This window comes from Neltuma alba, unplaced genomic scaffold (assembly GCF_004799145.2).
Source record: "Neltuma alba isolate B1F8T4 unplaced genomic scaffold, ASM479914v2 tig00010355_pilon, whole genome shotgun sequence".
Taxonomy (NCBI): domain Eukaryota; kingdom Viridiplantae; phylum Streptophyta; class Magnoliopsida; order Fabales; family Fabaceae; genus Neltuma; species Neltuma alba.
In genome coordinates this window covers 116,670-135,136 of record NW_021635264.1, presented here as the reverse complement: position 1 = coordinate 135,136, position 18,467 = coordinate 116,670, and the positions used below count along the sequence as shown (strand labels likewise).

Genomic DNA, 18,467 nt, shown 5'->3' with positions numbered 1-18,467 from the left:
CCTAAACAGATGTGTGATTATTATAGAATAATCCACTATATCTATTCAAGAAGTATAATCAACAAATCTGGGAGCTTTTCACACTTAACTCAAGATGATTACTTGCTACTGGCTCGGATAATCAGTGGAGAAAGGATTAATATAGGGGCTTTGATCTATAATGAGATGAAGGATTTTATTCTTAACAAATCCAAGTCTACACCAATCCCCTATCCTCAGTTGGCCACATACATCCTACAGGCAAATAACATTGCCCTTTTTGAGCTTGAAGAGTCCAAGACAAAGGTTCTTGCCTTTAGGATTACATAGCTGCACAAGATGAGGATCCCTCTACCTTTTAAACCCTCACAAAAGGTACCTCAGAAGGATAAAGGGAAGCAACCAGCTGTTAGCACCTCTAGGACTTAGGATGAGGCTGAATCCACTGCAGCTCCTTTTCATGCCCCTGGATCCTCATTCATGGAGAGATCTCTCAGGGAGATATTTCTCGGGGAGATATTTCAGGCCAAACTTCAAGAGTTTGAGAAGAGAGTTTATGTCATTGCTCGAGAATATGGGGAAGTCTCAAATAGAAAATTTGAGGGCATTTCCAAAATCCTAGACCTTCACCGATAAGCAATGATGGTTTTGGAAAAGGAGGTTTCTCAGAGATTTGATTATGTTGACAAAGAGATTCGAGAGCTCAAAGGGATGGTAGCCTCTCTCTGCAACAACTTCTATGCCCCCAGTACTACTTTTAGCTTTGAAGACTTACTCCATCATCCCCCATCTCCTCCTCATCATGCGCCTGGACCTTCTACCTCCACTATACCCACTTCTCCTCTTTCCACTTCATCACCAGTACCGCCTACCTCTCCCACTCCTTCTCCTACTTTGGCCCTGATCACTGTTCCCCAGCCAGTTCCTTCTCTTCATATTCCACCACTCTCTCCACTCTCTCACCTTCCCCCTCTTCCTATTCCCCAGTCCATTCCTACTGTGTCTACTCCTTCCCCTTCTTCATCTGATGCTGACAAAAAAGGGCAGAAGGATTCTGATGCTTAGAGTCTCTTTTTCTCTGATGTGTTTTTATTTTTTCTTATGTTTAGCTCCTTACTATTATGTGTTCTGAGTTTACCGACTTTTACTGATATATTTTGATAGTTCATGCCTTCAGTAAAGTATATTTTTACTTTGATCCGTCTACTGTTTTAATTTTACTGTTTCTGATATTACTTGATTAATATTTCTTACCTATGTTTTGTCATCATCAAAAAGGGGAAGAATGTTAGGATTAAGGTTTTGATGATAACAAAGTGAGTAATTTTTGTTTCAATATGTTTGATCGATCAAGGTTTTATCGATAAGCTGATAAATAATATCTCTGTTTAATCAAGTAAACTTAGCAGAAACTTTGATCAATAATGTGTTAGATAATGTGTTGATCGATCATTCTTAACTTAGTCAAATATGGAAATCTGGAATAAATTATCGATCACTTGATTGATAATCAGGATGATCGAATATCGGGATACAAATTTGATAGGTATTTATCGATCACATGATCGATAAACCAATTATCGATGAGAAGATAGATAAATGGTAATATGCTTTACTCATTCTATGTTTTGTTTTTGTCGCCATTTATTGATCACATTATCGATCAGCCATTTATCAATAATATCATCGAACATTGCCTCATAACTTTACGTGCAGGTATTTATTTCAGTAAATTATCGATTACCTGATCGATCAGAAAATTATCGATCACATGATTGATAATCAGCATATCTTTGCTAGATCATGGCTCTTCGATCACCGGATCGATAATCAGATTATCGATAATATTATCGATAATCAGATTATCGATAATATTATCGATAATCAGATTATCGATAATATTATCGATAATCACACTTCATGTTTACCTTGTTTTCACATAACATGATCGATAAATCAGCTCTTTGGTTTTACAAGAATAGATCTCTTTATTGATAACATTATCGATCAACCTTTTATCGTTCACCTATTCGATCAACTTACATAGCCTGTGTTTTCACTAAATACACTTTTGCTTATTGTTTATTGATAAGGTTATCTATCATCTGTTTATCGATAAAGTGTTCAAAAATTAGTGATTCAAAATTTATTTCTATAACACTTTATTTATCGATAACCTGATCGATCAACAAGTGTTCGATCACTTATTCGATCATGAGATGATTTCAGTTTAAACTTTAACTAGTCTCGATGTTTCTCAAAATTTATCATATATTTCATTCGAGCTTTTCTCAGCCTTCATAAATGTCTTATTTCACTATTTAAAGAGTTTCAAAATCAAAAGCAACCTTGATCTTTCTTGTCTATGCATCACAGTATGATGTCACTATTTCCTTTTATCGATCACCTGATCGATAAACCACTGATCCCTCACTTGATCGATAATCTTAGTTATCTGGTTCAAAAGCTTTCACTCAGAGTAATTGATAACCTGATCGATCAAGTAATAATCGAACATCACTTCGATCAAGCATGTTCAATTACTACCTAGCGCATCTAACAACTGATTGATTCTAACCATAAACTAAATATTCATCTTATCATTTGTTCGGTTATACTTTTAATCTTATTCTACAGAGAAAAACTTATTGAATTAACATATTTTTGCAAATTAAGAAGGAAATCCCAACGACACTCCAACGGTTGTCTAAGTAGCTTGTAACCTACCTTGTCAGAAGCATTAATGGCAGAAACCGTTGCAATTGTAAAAACACACAACCGGATTCTCAACGGCTAGAAGCTCTTCCGTCTAACGGTTACTAAATGACCTCAACTATAAAAGGCGGGAAGAAGCATTAAATGAACAGATTGAATACGTGAGCTAACCTCTGTTGATTTTTACTATTGCATTCAATACTCTGTTCTTCCATAACACCGAGTGTCAGTGATTATCATTTATTCACTCTGTAAGAGAGTTTACTTACTATTCATTAATCACATTTGTGTGATACTCAAGGGTGTGGACTCTTGAGTGGGTCTGTAACCTTACGGGAAGTAAGGGGGAGTGATTGAGAGTTTCAATTATTGTACTGAGGTGCCAAGAGCCTGATCAATCTTGGAACATAGTGAAATTCTCAGAGGTGTTTTGAGGACTGGACATAGGTCAAGTGGTTAAGACTGAACCAGTATAAATCTTGTGTCTTCCTCTCTATGGTGAAATCATTCTAAACTCACTCTCTGTTTCTGATATTTCTTAGTTTTAATTTCATAAATTTTTATAGCTCACCCAATTCACCCCCTCTTGGGTGAGACTGCCACTAACAATAACATTTATGGCTGCCCCCAAATCTAGTTAGCTCCCGCTATGGTAATTTTTCCTATAGTGCAGGGAATAGTGAAAGCACTGGGATCTTGGCATATGACTGGGATTTAGGGTTTGAACAGAGCTGATACATTTAGGCTAACCTAAACTAACTGATGGGGTTTCAATTTTCTCTTATTAGTACAAAGTTCTTATCTAGCAAAAGGTGGAGAATTCTTAATCGAATCTATCAAAGGTAAATTCACTTCAAGTTTGCTAAAGAAATCCACAACCTCTTTTAATGTTTTGGACGCTACAACACTTTTAGACATAATATATAAATTTGGAAAAGGAAGGTCTTTAGGATTTAACTGCTTACCATTAGGCATTAAGGCTTCTTTTTTGCTTGATTCTCCCTTTCTCTAGTACTCGGGAGTGTGTTCCTTGCTTGTTGAGAATTGATATGAGCTTTTCCCTCCTTTTACTTTACTTTCTTGGGTTGTTCCTCTTGGCATTCATTGGTATCACTGTCCTCTTGGCCAAATTCTTGTGAACCCTTAGATTTCTTGAGCAATGCCTTCTCTTTATAGCTTTCAGAAAGCTTCATGGGTGAAAGAGGTAGGCTTTTAACTTTAGCATCCTTGCCCTTCTCTTAAGCAAACTTAACTTGCTTTCCACTCCTAAGCTCAATGGCATTAAGAGACCTAGGATTTATGACAGTATTCGAAGGCATTATACCACTAGCTTTAGCTTGTTGATCATTCATGGTGTTTGAAATTTGAGTGACAAATCCATTCAGGTTCTTATGCCCAGTTTCAAGTTATTTAATCTTTGAATACACAGTAGCAAAATTGTTCTCAAACTGACTTCCCATGACTACCATCTTCCCTTCCACTTGGCTCATTTTACTATCTAGGGAAGCTATCTTCCTGTCACTTTTAGACATTTGACTAGACAAGTTCTCAATCCCTTTCAATATAATTTGAAACTCACTGCTTCCACCACTTGGTTGTTGTTGAGGAGTAGCCGAAACTATAACAATAAAGGGATTAGGTCTCTGATAGTTACTTGAAGAACCACCTTGGTAGTTGTTCCCTTAATAATTCCTAGCTTGACCTTGATTGTTGCCTCCCCCTACTTGAAGTTAGGGTGATCCTTCTAACCAAGGTTGTAAGTATTAGAATATGGATCTCTTTTCTGGTATTGATTCAGCCTCTGTTGATACAGAGCAGATACATTTCAGCCAGATATAATCTTTAGTTTTATGCATTGAAGAGTCACATATATTACAAGAAGCAGCGACTAAAGCTAAAGGCTCAGTATGAGATTAGTTGCTCCTTATAATCTAAACTGTAGAAGTCAATTTAGTTATGTCTTAGGCTAGTTTAACAAGTGGGTCTCTGTCACCCTGTACCCCCTAATATCTCCAAGGTTCACATGTTGGTGGTTCAAGGCGAAGGTACGAGTCAAGGCCAAGCAGCTTGTGGCTCCATTAACTCAACCGATCCATTAGCTATAGCATCTAACACTTTAGCATCACATGGCAACAAACCATTATAGAAGTACTGAATAAGGTACTCATCAGTAATCTGGTAGTTTGGGCAATTAATAAGCATATCTTGGAATTGGCTCTAGAATTAAAAGAAAGTCTCTCTTTCCTCTTGCTTAGCAGAAGATATCTCTTTTCAATTCAATTGCACAGTCAAGTCAAACCAGACCTAATAATACAATCAAATCTACTCAATGACAAGGAATACACCGTTGGTTCAACCAACTCTAACCTGAATACGTAATATCAATCTAAATGCAAATCAAATATGTTCTAAGAATCACAAATAACTGATACAACCATATAAGCTACTCATGAATCTAAGAAATAGATGAACTCCCTTGTCAAAACAATAGTTTCGGTTCAGCTCCACATCTTAGGAAGGATGAATGCCTAGCTGCTCATGGATGGAAGAAGAACTACACCGAGACGCTCCCAAATCACCATGGCAGAAGCTCGAAGGAAGAAGATAAAATGATGGTGAGATGAAGAAAATATAAACAGAGGATTCAGAGAGAAGAAGAAGAAGATCGATAAATTCATGAATAAATGATCCTCCTTTGTAATTAACGCCCTAAATCTGGTTAGGATCCGCGCCTTTCGGGATAGAGCTCTAAGATCTGGCTCATCCACTTCCTCCTCCAGCTCTATTCACGCGTTTCTGGTTTAAATTGTTGATATGTGTCATCCACCGCGGCTCCTTCACTTATCCGCCATGGTGCCTTACCAAAACGATATCGTTTGGATTAATGACTCAGCTCCCTCATTAAACTGATACCACCACAGCACATTTGAACATCCACCACGGTGTCCCAGACAGAATGGTGAAAATGCTAATGGAGCTCCCTGAAATTCACACCAAACAAGGAATCAAGAGTATGGATTAGTCAGTTCTATTTCTCGATGGGGGCAAGGCAAGGAGAGGGATATAACTCAGTGGTAGAGTGTCACCTTGACATGGTAGAGGTCATCAGTTCGAGCCTGATTATCCCTAAACCCAATGTGAGTTTTTCTATTTTGACTTGCTCATGCATACAAAATCACATAAAAACACACAAAAACACATATAAAACCTCAAAATTCCCTTCACCAACTCTTAGCACAATGAAAGCTAATTATAGCCAAAATATGCAATTATAAATGGCAAAAGCATAAGTTTAGGACTAGAAATATATGCAAATAATGAGACTTATCAACTCCCCCACACTTAGCTTTTGCACTCCTGGGCAAAATCAAGTCTAAACATAATACAAAAGAGAAAGATCATGGAGAAGGAGTAAGCAAGTTCAAATGTTCAAGTAGTAACGCAACCAATAGTGACTTTTCAACTAATACCAATCCATGGAATATTCTAATGCAAAGAAACTAAACAATGATATGCAACTTAATCCAAGTGAATAAGACATGGAAGGCCACACAAGGGAAATATTGTATCACTCAACTCACAAGTGTTTAAGGTTTTTTCACCCAATTCACTTGTCCAAATGCTCTACTATATGCTTGTAATGGTTCTACCGCTCCATTACTCAAATACATAAGCATTTCAAGAATCAAGAGGACTTTTGTGGCTTGTAATGTAAAGGGTAAGCAGGTGGTGCACAAGAATGCATATGAAAGAGAGGATAGTATGCAAATCAATGTGTAGAATTCAATAGCATTAACAATGTTCAATTGAGGATTTAACTTCTTGATCTTGAACTCTAAAGGGGCAAGGGTGTATTTTTATTCCTTCTTTACTTTCTTTTCTTGCCTTTTCATTTCTTTTCAACTTTGCTAATCCTTTTTTTTCTCTATATATTTCTCTTTTTTCTTTCTTTGTTTCTTTTCTTTTCATATTTTTTTCAAGTTTTTTCCACACCTATGCTCAAGTATGCATTTCTTCATATCAAGCCATCAATTAAATCCATCATAATGCTAGTGAATTCTAAAAGGAATGAATGAAATGAAATATGCATCCTTGTAGGAAAGAGGTTATATAATTGAAAGTGGAATGAATGGAAGATTTAACTAAAGGCTCAAATGGGTAGCAAAGGGTAAATCATGTAAGGGTTGGCCATTTGGTCTAAGTAGTTGATTTGAATGAATGCCTCAATTATGTTCAAGAGATATAAATGTTACATGTGGTCTTGATTAAGAACTAAGACAAGTTCTAGAGAGCATAAGAAATAAGTGAATGCACACAAAAGAAATGAATATAAAGGCCCAAAGAATCCTTCCAACAAGGCTTTGTCTTCCATATTCATTCACTTCGGTCAAAGAATACATCATGCTTAATCACAACGCATTAGAAAATTTCACTTCATGATATTAATTTCCAAGTCAAAATTAATTACAGATACAATATTAAACCCTTGAAACAAGCTTAAACCTTCAAAAAGTTTTTGAAAACTGAGGTTTTACAAAATACATACAAACTCAAAAACACAGCATTCACTCCCCCATACTTGACATTGCATTGTCCTCAATGCAAACAGACTAAAGATATCAATAACGTAGATCAAAATTGGTGCAAGAGACAAGAAATGGCATTACCAAGACAGAGGGAGCTTATTATGAACAGTCAACTACTATTTTTTTTCCTACTGGGTTAGTCCCCTCCCCCACATTTATTCTAAACAAGTAGTCCAACATACGATCTAATAAGTAATTCAAGATAGTAAAGGAAGGAAAGGGATAACCGTGTAGTTTAAAGCGCTTCAAGCTCTTGAATGAGAAGGTAGCATCTCTAATGATGAACATATGAGTATCCAAGATATTTTTCAGCTCCAGCACCTTAGGTGGTGGTTCTAGGTCAATAGGCAAAGGATTCATAATATATGGTTCCTTCAACAAAGAAGCATGATTAGACTTATCAAAACAATCAATGAAATTCACTAAATATGTACTAGTATAAGAGGATGCATAAAGATGAGAATTTGCAATATGTTCATGACCAAAAAGACATGAATCCGGTGTTAAATCACATTGGAGTATCTCATAGAAGGAGCAATGAACAAATGCAACAAGTAACCTTTGGTTCTGTACAAAAACATAGAAAGGTTTCTTATGCACGAGGCATTTAGTGTTAGGTGCACATCTATCGTGATCATGTCTATAATACTCAATATTATCTGACTTAAGACAATGACCTTTCAACCTTTTAAGATCAGGTGGGAGGTCACATGACAAAGTAGAATGCAAAAGCCATTGAATTGGTATCCTACTACTAAATATAGAAGTAATGCAATACAAAATATATGCATACTGAAGCTCATGAAGACAATCAGAGATAGTAGAGAAAGTAAAAGGATATTTAGATAAATCAAGGTTATTCTCAAGTTTCCTTTCCACTTCTCTATGTCCAAGTATCCTGGACAAATCAGAGTTAGTATCCTTTCTTACTACATCATCATGGAAAGCATCAGACAATGTAGAATTAGAGTGATCAATAGCAGTGACAACAATGCTGTCAATCTCCTCTACATTTTCAGCATTTTGCAGTAATGTTGTTTCAATTTCATTTTGCATTTCATCTTCCTTTATAGCTTCAATGCATGGTTCAGCTCCTTCTAAATCCTCTATGCCTGCCATATCAAGTAAAATACCTTCCTCAAGGCTTTTGTTAAGTGTAACATGTGTATTAAAGTCATTAATTGAATTAGATGAAGAATCAAAGTCATGTGAAATGGAAAGCCAGCAATCAATTTCCTTACAAATGAGGCATGATACATTACCTTCACATACACAAAAACAAGAAGGAGGATGGAAAGAAGAGAGTACAGTGAATTCATCATCAAATTCAATTTTATGAGAAATTTCCAATTTATCTAGTGGCTCTTGTGCACATGAAAGGCCATCAAGTTGGGAATCAAAACCTCTATTAGTACCACACAGATCAATATCAACCACTTTGATACTAGGAGAAATAGGAATCATGAAATCAACATGTTCATTAACATCATAACATTGATTTTCAAAATACAGGCTTGAAGAACATTCACTATTTTCAATATATTCTTGCTTGTCATACAATCCAGCACACAAGTAACTTGAAACACATTCATTCAAAGTTTGATAAGAAACAAGAGAAGCATCATCTTTTTGTGCAAGAGGTTTAGGTTCAATCACACTATGTTCTAAGGTATTCTAATTAACATCAATGACACAAGGAATATCATCAACCAAAGTCTCACAAGAAAAAGGGATAGAAATAGAAGCAACCTTTAGAGATAGGGTTGGCTCTTCCTTTTTGATTTCCTAGATTGCTGGCATGATTTGCAGTGACTTTTGCTTCAACTTCTTTAGTTTGTGCCTTCTTCTCCTTGTTTTAAACCCATTTAGCTTGATCTTTCTTGGCTGCTTAGGAATTTCTTCCTTAGCAACTTTAGTTTCAAGCTTATCACAATCAATAGTAGTACTTAAAGTACTATGACTACCTACATCGTCAATTTGTGATGTAACATGTGTATCACTTCCAGGGTGTATTTCAATTCCAAAATCTTCACCAAAGTTATCACAGCATTGCAGCCATGGAGTATTAAAGTATCTATTATGAGGTACTGGACTACTCAGTTTATGCTTTAAAGTACCTTTAGATTCTTGAGATGATGTCTCACTTTTTGATTTAGTTATGGTTGTAACAGTAGCTTGAATTTCTTTCTCATCATCCAAATATTGAGCTTTAAACCATGGTTCACCCTTTTCACCATTTGATTTCTTGCAAAATATATGCATTATGAGTCTGTTTGACAATTCAGTAATTTCATTTAGCTCTTCTAATTTCTCTTCTAATTCCCCATACTTCATAGCATCATTGAGTAATCTTTCATGCCTCACCTCCAATTGATTATTTGCTTTCCTCAAAGCATGTATGCGATCATCATGGTTTGGAATTGAAAGAAGAGATTCAATTCCACTGGTGTGAAGCTCACAAATTGGTTCATGAGGTTGTTGGGAGGCTATGGGTAGGGAAGATTCTTTAGGAGCTTGAAACCTCACTTTTTCCACTACCTTAGCTTGTGTGGATGCATTGGAGGCGGTAGCCTTTGAGCATGGAGTCATGTTGTTTCCATCATATATAACAGCCTCAAAGTTGGCTTGAATCCTAGAAGGAGCATTCTCAAAACTGACCGGGGAGTAGTCTTCATATCTTGTTAAATTGTCATTTCCATAGGACAAATTAGATGATAATACTCTTGTATTAGCATCTATTCTAGCAACAATGGCTTCCAACCTTTCAAATATTTGAGCCAATTTATCTTTCTTTGGTGACTCAATATCTTGTAAATGAGCTTGAATAGGGGTTTGATGGAATTCCTCCCTCCATGTAGAATTTTGATGACTTGACTCATAGTAGGGCTACTTCATCCAATTAGGATTTCCATGAGGATTCTTAATAGAGCAATTCCATCTATTATGCTAGGGTGAATTGCAATAGCAGCACAATGGTCTTTAAGATGCTGGGTATAAATTTCCATGTTGTAAATGAGAATAGCTCGGTGCACACCCATATTCTTCTTGAGAATTCCTATACATTGGGGCATAATATGGGAAATCATTATTAGGTCTAGAATAATAGGAATTAAATCTTTCATCCTTCCAACTATAATCTATGACTCAATTAAACAAAAGCACTAAAACCAATCAAAACAAACAAAATCAATCAAGAATGGGCAATTTGCTACGGCGGATTGTGCAATGTGCCGCGGTGCTCTGGACAGAAAGCTTAAAAACCAGTCAAAAACACTATGAAATGCAAGAACACTAAAATACAAAGATTAAAACATAATCCAACTAAATTTTTGGGACAGGAGTACTCATAAATCAAAGCTATAAAAGACTACAAAATGTAATCACAAGATGAATATCTCAACAAGTTAATGCTCAAAATTTCTAGGAAAATGAAAATATGCAGCAACAGAATTCTATGACAGACCACACCTAATCAGATGAAAACTATATAATTCTATCCTAAATGCAACTAAACTACTCACTAAAACCAGGGAGACAGAGGTGCCCAGTAACGGCGTAAAAAATTTGATCTTATGTCGCTTAAAACCAAATTTAATTACTCTTATTAATGCAGTTAATGATGCTTAACTAGAGGTCGATCTCAAGGAGCTTTTATTTCTCTTAGTGTTGTTAAGTAATTAAATCACAACTTAGGACAGAAAACAAATCTGGAGTGGAAAGCTTTTGATGTAGAAATCATTTTTATAAATTCATCTGTTATAAAGAATGAAAACAGGGGTTGAGAAGAGGTTGAACACAGATGATATGTGAGATGATGATGATAATCTTCCTAAGAATGTGACTTCGCCTTCATTACCTTAGAATAATGGAGCAAAATGCATTCAGAACGATACACACATCAAACTACGAATGGTTGGACTGAAAATCCCCAAAATAGCATCAACCGATAGCTACCATATTCATTCGATTCAATTGCACAGTCAAGTCAAACCATACCTAATAATACAATCAAATCTACTCAATGATAAGGAATATACCGTCAGTTCAATCAACTCTAACCTGAATACTAATATCAATCTAAATGCAAATCAAATCTGTTCTAAGAATTACAAATGACTGATACAACCATATAAGCGACTCATAAATCTAAGAAATAGATGAACTCCCCCGTTAAAACGATAGTTCCAGTTCAGCTCCATATCTCAGGAAGGATGAATGCCTAGCTGCTCATGGATGGAAGAAGAACTACACCGAGACGCTCCCAAATCACCATGGCAGAAGCTTAAAGAAAGAAGATGAAATGATGGTGAGATGAAGAAAATATAGATGGAGGATTCAGAGAGAAGAAGAAGAAGATCGATTAATTCATGAATGAATGATCCTCCTTTGTAATTAACGCCCTAAATCTGGTTAGGATCTGTGCCTTTCAGGATGGAGCTCTAAGATCTGGTTCATCCACTTCCTCCTGTAGCTCCATTCACGTGTTTCAAGTTTAAATTGCTGATATGTGTCATCCGCCGCGGCTCCTTCACTTATCCACCACGGTGCCTTACCAAAACGGTGTCGTTTAGATTAGTGACTCAGCTCTCTCAATAAACTGATGCCACCATGGTGAAACGTCCTACCTTTAACCTCTCAGAGCACACATTCATAAGCGTTATAGTTTAAGCAGATCATGACACAAGCCCGTGCATTTAAAATTTCAACATAATTACTCGGGTTACTATTCACTGTTTAACTTTCGGATTACACGTCTAACATCAAAAAATTCATAACTAATTCTACAAAAATCCTATTGAGGTGTTCTAAAATTCTATAGAAAGCTATTTTGATGCTATTTAAGGGAAAAATATCCAATTAGACTTATCCTTTCCCAATTTGTACAGTTTAATCAATAAATATTACTGTTCATTTCATAAAATCTGCACCTTCCAGATTCTATGCTTCAACTTTGGAAATTCATAACTCTTTGTGTACACATCCAATTGAGGTGATCTACCTCTCATTTTAAAGCTTGGGATGTGTACTATGAGTCTACCAAATCTCGTGACTTTACTAATTCGTTTGATAGGTCAAACTAGAGCTACAAACTCACTGCTCCACAACCTACGTTTTATCCCTTAACATCTCTTTACTTTAATTCCTTTTATTTCTTTGACATACATAACATGGGCTTACTCTTTCCCATTCATGCTCATACACTTCTATTCATGCCATAAATATTATAATTAATTACATGACATCATAGGCATCCATAACATAAATTACATAATAGGAGAATTGTACACTGAATAATAATATCATTCATTAACATAAATAATTCTCCACTTTCTTCTCCTTGCTTCTCATGCCATTATTGCCCATCATTGATTGACCTAAATGGTTGGTTAGGGAGGGGATGAGATTCAGGAGAATCTCAGTAGCAAACAATACCATATTAATCATGCTAGATGGATGCTAATGTACTACATGTAACTTGTTTATTCTCTTGTTAATTAGTGACATATTAGCATGCTCAAAGCTAACTTCTTGATGCATGGCCATGGAGACATAATCTACTCATCATGAATAGCAATTACAGCAGGTAAAAATATCACAATAACATTCAATAACATGTACACGGCAACACATAAGCACACGACATGAAGCAATGACAATAGGTAAGTTCACTACCTTGCACCTCAAACTTTCCTCTTACTTTTTCTTTGACTCCCTTGACATTCCAACCATGTGGGCATTTGGTCAACATCACCAAACATCCTCTTGGATGTTCCAAAGATCCTAAACATAGTCACATTGATCACATAATCTATTAGGACCACTAGATTACATAATATTCAAGACTAGCTCTCTTGAACCTCAACCCTTTCTCTTCATTTTAGGGTTTTCTTTCTAGCTTTTCTAACATAAATCTCAATATTTCCCTTCCTTAAGATCCATTTCTTATCAATTAGGACCACTTTAGATGGCCTTAGATTCAAGAAGATCAAATATGAAAATTTTGCTTCGTGGGTACTGTTCACGCAAAAATTCCAGAATTTTTGCTCAACTTTGAAAATTCATAATTAATTCTAAAAAACTCAAAACTGAGTGGTTCCAAGTCTCACTGAAAGATCCTTAAGTTCTCTTTAAGGAAAAAATAGTTTTAGGAACCAATTCTATGCTGAACAGTACCAGAATTGTACGGAATGTAACACTCTTCCAAAGGTTAAACACTGTTTCCAGGTTTCAAACCCTAACTTTGAAAAATCACCATAAATCGTACACATATCCAAATGAAGTGTTCTACCCATAGATTTAAAGCTTACAGAGTACAATTTAAGCATGGAAAATTTTAGAATTAGATACAAAGATTAACTTATTCAAAATAGGCATCAAGGAAGATGCTATAACCATCACATACCTTGATCTTGAAGCTTGAATCTTGTTCCTTCTTCTTGGCCTTCACCCTTACGTTTTTCTCTCTAAATTTTTACAGAGTTTTCCCTCTACATATGGCTACCAGAATGCTCTTCCAAGGTAGGGTATTTATAGCCAAAACTTTGGCTTGAATGGACTAAAATGCCCTTGGTGGCTAATAAAAAGAGTAAGGGCAATCTTGGAACTTTAAGTTGACTTTTACATCATCATTGCATTATCTTCTTACATCTTCCTTACCTCATTCTTCTAGAAGGTGCTAGGTGTCACAAAAGTGGTGGAGGAGAAGGGAGATTAAATCCTAGCCATTGGATCAAAACTTAATCCTTAAGTTTCCTTCGAATTTACTTGGCCCACGTTTCTCTGGCTTTCTTTATGGCCTTCCGGAGCTCAGAAAATTCTTCTGTCTGCTCCATAAATTCCCTTTAATTCTAGAGAGTATTTATAAATTTTCTTAGGCCATAACACTTTCTTTAAGCCTTGCATAAAAATTCATTTACTAAAATACCCTTTTATCGGCATAATCGGCTCTTTAATTTATTAAAGCCATTCCACTGGCCTTTTGGTTGCGGGACTACTTTTATAAATTAGTACAACCTTTCAACCATTTAACCTCATTTTTTGTGGACATTTTTAAGGTCTCTTGCTATTTAAAATAATTACCTCAAACAGTATACTTTTTACCGGCTATAACCTCATAAATTCCATTTAAGCTACCTCAGGGGTATTTTCGTCTTTTCTCTTCATAGAAGAGCCTTAGAATATTATTTCCCATTTTCTAAAATTTTCTTGGAATTCTCTGTATACTCTTCCATTTTTACCCTTGTTGATCATAACTTTCTGAATTTACCGTTTAGTCCCTACTTGGACTTAACTTCATACAATCCTCTCTTTGAGGTTTCTAACTTAACCTTTGGCCTATATCTTGCCTCTTTTCTCTCTCTAGGCCTTTGAGACTTTACTGGAGCCTCTAGCCTTGATTATACTTGAGCCCCTGAAAACTTTCACTTTGCAGTTTAGTCCCTAAAACTGCTTTGACTTCCTTTCTCGTCTTTGGGACTTCTGCTTGAAAGGGGTCTAGTAGCCTATCCAATTCAGGCTATTTCTGGTACTTCTAGGTCTAAAAGTTGGGATCCCCTCTCAAAAGAATTTCGTCCTCGAAATTCCGAGTCAACCCTCTATTCTTACTGAAGTTAACGGAATAATTCTGTCTATTTTTGTATTATTGAATGAGAAGGAATACATCATATATATAACCGAACAAGGATAACTCAAGATAAGATATTGCTATCTATCCCTATCTGATCTAAGATGGAAAAATAAATGAGTAAACTAAAACTACTTAACAAGTAAAACTAAGTTTATTTGGCTTGGGCCTTGGGCTTTGTCTTTCCAATACTCCCCCTCAAGCTAGAGAATAAATGTTGACCATTCCCAGCTTGCTCTTTAGTCCTTCAAACGAATTTCTCGGTAATGGCTTAGTAAATAAATCTGCTACTTGACTTTTGGTTCTGACGTAGGACAACGTAATGGTGCTTTCTTTAATTTTCTCCCTGATGAAGTGTCTATCAATTTCAACATGTTTTGTCCTGTCATGATGTACAGGGTTTCTGGCCATTTCTATAGCTGACTTGCTATCACACCATAGTTTCATTGGTGCATTATGCATGAGTCTCAACTCTTTTAGAACTCTAATTATCCAGATCCCTTCACAGACTCCGAGAGCCAAGGCTCTTAGTTCTGCTTCAGCACTGCTCCTTGAAACCACAGGTTGCTTCTTACTTCGCCAAGTCACTAGGTTACCCCACAAGAAAGTAGTGTACCCTGTGGTGGACCTTCTATCCAACCAAGATCTTCCATGGTCTGCATCAGTATAAATTTCTATACTTTTAGACCCATCCTTTCGAAAAAAACAATCCCTTTCCTGGATTTATTTTTAAGTAGTGCAGAATTCTCTGAACTGCGTCCATATGATGCTCTTGGGGTTTATTCATGAATTGACTTACTACCCCTACAGCATAACTTATATTTGGATGAGTATGGGCTAAGTAGATAAGTTTTCCTACGAGCCTTTGATACCTTCCTGTGTCGACAGGTATACCATCCACTTTGTATTCTAAGTTGCAATCAGCCTCCATGGGAGTTTCTGCAGGTTTGGCTCCAAGCATCCCAGTCTCTTATAGTAAATCAAGAGTATTCTTCCTCTGGGAGACACTAATTCCTTTTTTAGATCTAGCGATCTCCATCCCGAGAAAATATCTTAGTTGTCCAAGATCCTTTATCAAACTCAGTTGCCAAGGATTTTTTCAGTCTTCGTATGGTAGCCTCATCATTTCCTGTAATTACAATATCATCCACATATACTATAAGGACAGTTATTCGGTTGGCCGCATGCCTTATGAATAGGGTATGATCTGATTGGCCTTGTGAGTATCCCATTTTTTTCATGGTACGAGAAAATCTCCCAAACCAAGCCCGAGGGGATTGTTTCAGCCCATACAACGACTTCCACAGTTTACAAACCTTTGGAGAACGATTACTGGAATTCTGTAATCCAGCTGGTATCTCCATATACACTTCCTCTTCGAGATCCCCATTTAGAAAAGCATTTTTTACATCTAGCTGGTAAAGAGGCCACTCTAGATTTGCTGCTACTGATAGGAGGACCTTAATGGTGTTAAGTTTTGCTACTGGGGCAAAGGTTTCTTAATAGTCAATTCCGTAGGACTGTGTATATCCCCGGGCTACAAGCCTGGCCTTATACTTACTTATGCTTCCATCTGGATTGTATTTTATGGTAAATACCCATCTGCAACCTACTGTCTTCTTTCCTGGGGGCAGATCAATAATTTCCCATGTTTTGTTTTTCTTCAAAGCTTCATTTTCTTCTTTAACAGCCTGCTTCCAATTTGGGTTCTCAATTGCCTCATGGAATGTCCTTGGTATCCTCTCATTTGAGAGATTTGTAGTAAATGCCTGCATTCTCGGTGATAATTTATCATATGAAACAAATTTACTAATTGGATGCTGAGTACAAGATCTTACACCTTTTCTGAGGGCAATAGGCCAACCAAGATCATCAGGATTTAACATTGGGTCAGAGTCCTGGTTATGCCTTGGAATGGGAGGGACTCTACTTTCTTGTTGCTCGTCTGCATCATCTGACTCAGTGTTTTGCTGCTGGTCCGCACTGGTTCCCAAGTTGGTGTGGTTAGGTTGAGAGTTCTGGTGTTGTGGGATTGTTGATTCAAGGTTGTCTATTGGCTCAGGTTCAAGGACAGTAGGTGTGTTTAGGTGTGTTGCAGTTTCTATTTGCATTGGTTTAGTAGTGGAATCTGGAGTTAGCCATTCGTTAATATCATAATTCTCTCCCTGAATGGGTATTTTGGGATAATAGGCGTCGTCCTCAGAAAAAACAGCATCTTTAGTGAAATAGATCCTTTTTGTTGTCGGGCAATAACATCGATATCCCTTTTGAGATGAGTGATGAAGCCTTGTCGTGAGGGGCTCTAAAAAATACTAGAATTAAGCTTAGAAGTGCAGTGGCTCAACCCTAGGTCGATTCACAAGGAGGCTTGTTTTTCAAGAGTTTTGTTAATTAAATGCCTTCACAAATTATTAACAGTGGAAGTGATCTGATTGTATCTAATTGATTTAACTATCTATTCTACTTTTTTATATTGATTTTCTGGTTTATGAAGATGTAGATGGCAGAAACAGAGGTTTAAGCGAAATGATATTCTTCCTAAGAGTGGTGACCAAACCTTCACAGACTAAAAAGATAATGGACTTAAGAGTTACTTGCAGTCGGTATAATGATGCAAATATCAATCGGATAAATTGAAAATTCCCAAGATAGAATCAATCGATATCTACCATATATCATTCAGCTAAATCGAAATCTCAGTCAAACTAGACCTACGAATCCAATCTAACCTACTTATACTCAAGGAATACACCGTCAATAAATCCAAATTGTAATCTGAATACATTATATCTTGTAGAAACAATTCAATCTCAGCCTAAAATCATAGTCAAACGTACAACTAGACAATCAACCATGAACATAAACTGAAGATAAACTCCCCTGTCAGCATAGAGGCTCTGGTTCGGTCACACCTCTTAGGAAGGTGGAAGTTCAGCTGCTCATGGCGTCTCGAGTTGCTTCACCAAGCTTTAATCCAGATACAGCCATGACAGACGCTCCAGGAAGAAGATGAAAATGATGGTGAGATGCGGATGAGATGGAGAGAGCTGAGACGGAGAGAGAGTGTATAGGAGAAGAATGGTGATCCCTTTTCAATCTCCTTCTCTTCATTTTGTAACTAACGCCCTCAATATGGTTAGGATCCGCGCCCTTTAGGATGGAGCTCCAAGATCCGGTCATCTACTTCCTCCTCCCACTTTGTTCAATCCTTCTGGTTCAAATTGCTGATATGCGTCATCCGCCGCGGCGCCTCCGTCCATCCGCCGCGGCGCCTGTCCTGTACGGCGTCATTTTGATTAATGATCCTGAGCTTCATGAAAACTTCTGTCCGTCGTGGCGCCTTTGTCCATCCGCCGCGGCGCCTTTAACAGAGAGTAACTTTGGGAATCCCCCGCGGCTCTTTCCAAATTCACCGTGGCGCCTCAGACAGAACTGAAACTCCCTGAAATTTACACCAAAGCAGGGATCAAAAGTACACACATAAAAAATCATATAAAAACATGTAAAAACACCTGTAAAACCTCACAATTCCTCTCACCAACTCTTATGCACAATGGCAGCTA

The 18,467-nt window shown here is 36.8% G+C and overlaps 1 protein-coding gene across 1 annotated transcript; it reads left to right on the top strand.

Annotated features, from left to right (window-relative positions):
- The first annotated feature begins 690 nt into the window (after positions 1-690).
- On the top strand, positions 691-1,044 carry LOC114755948 (extensin-like). Its single transcript, XM_028944843.1, has one exon. The coding sequence runs from the start codon at positions 691-693 to the stop codon at positions 1,042-1,044; it is 354 nt and encodes a 117-aa protein (XP_028800676.1).
- The last annotated feature ends 17,423 nt before the right edge of the window (positions 1,045-18,467 follow it).

Excerpts from the sequence above, each read along its gene's own strand:
- LOC114755948 (XM_028944843.1), top strand. The coding sequence starts at position 691 with ATGGTAGCCTCTCTCTGCAACAACTTCTATGCCCCCAGTACTACTTTT.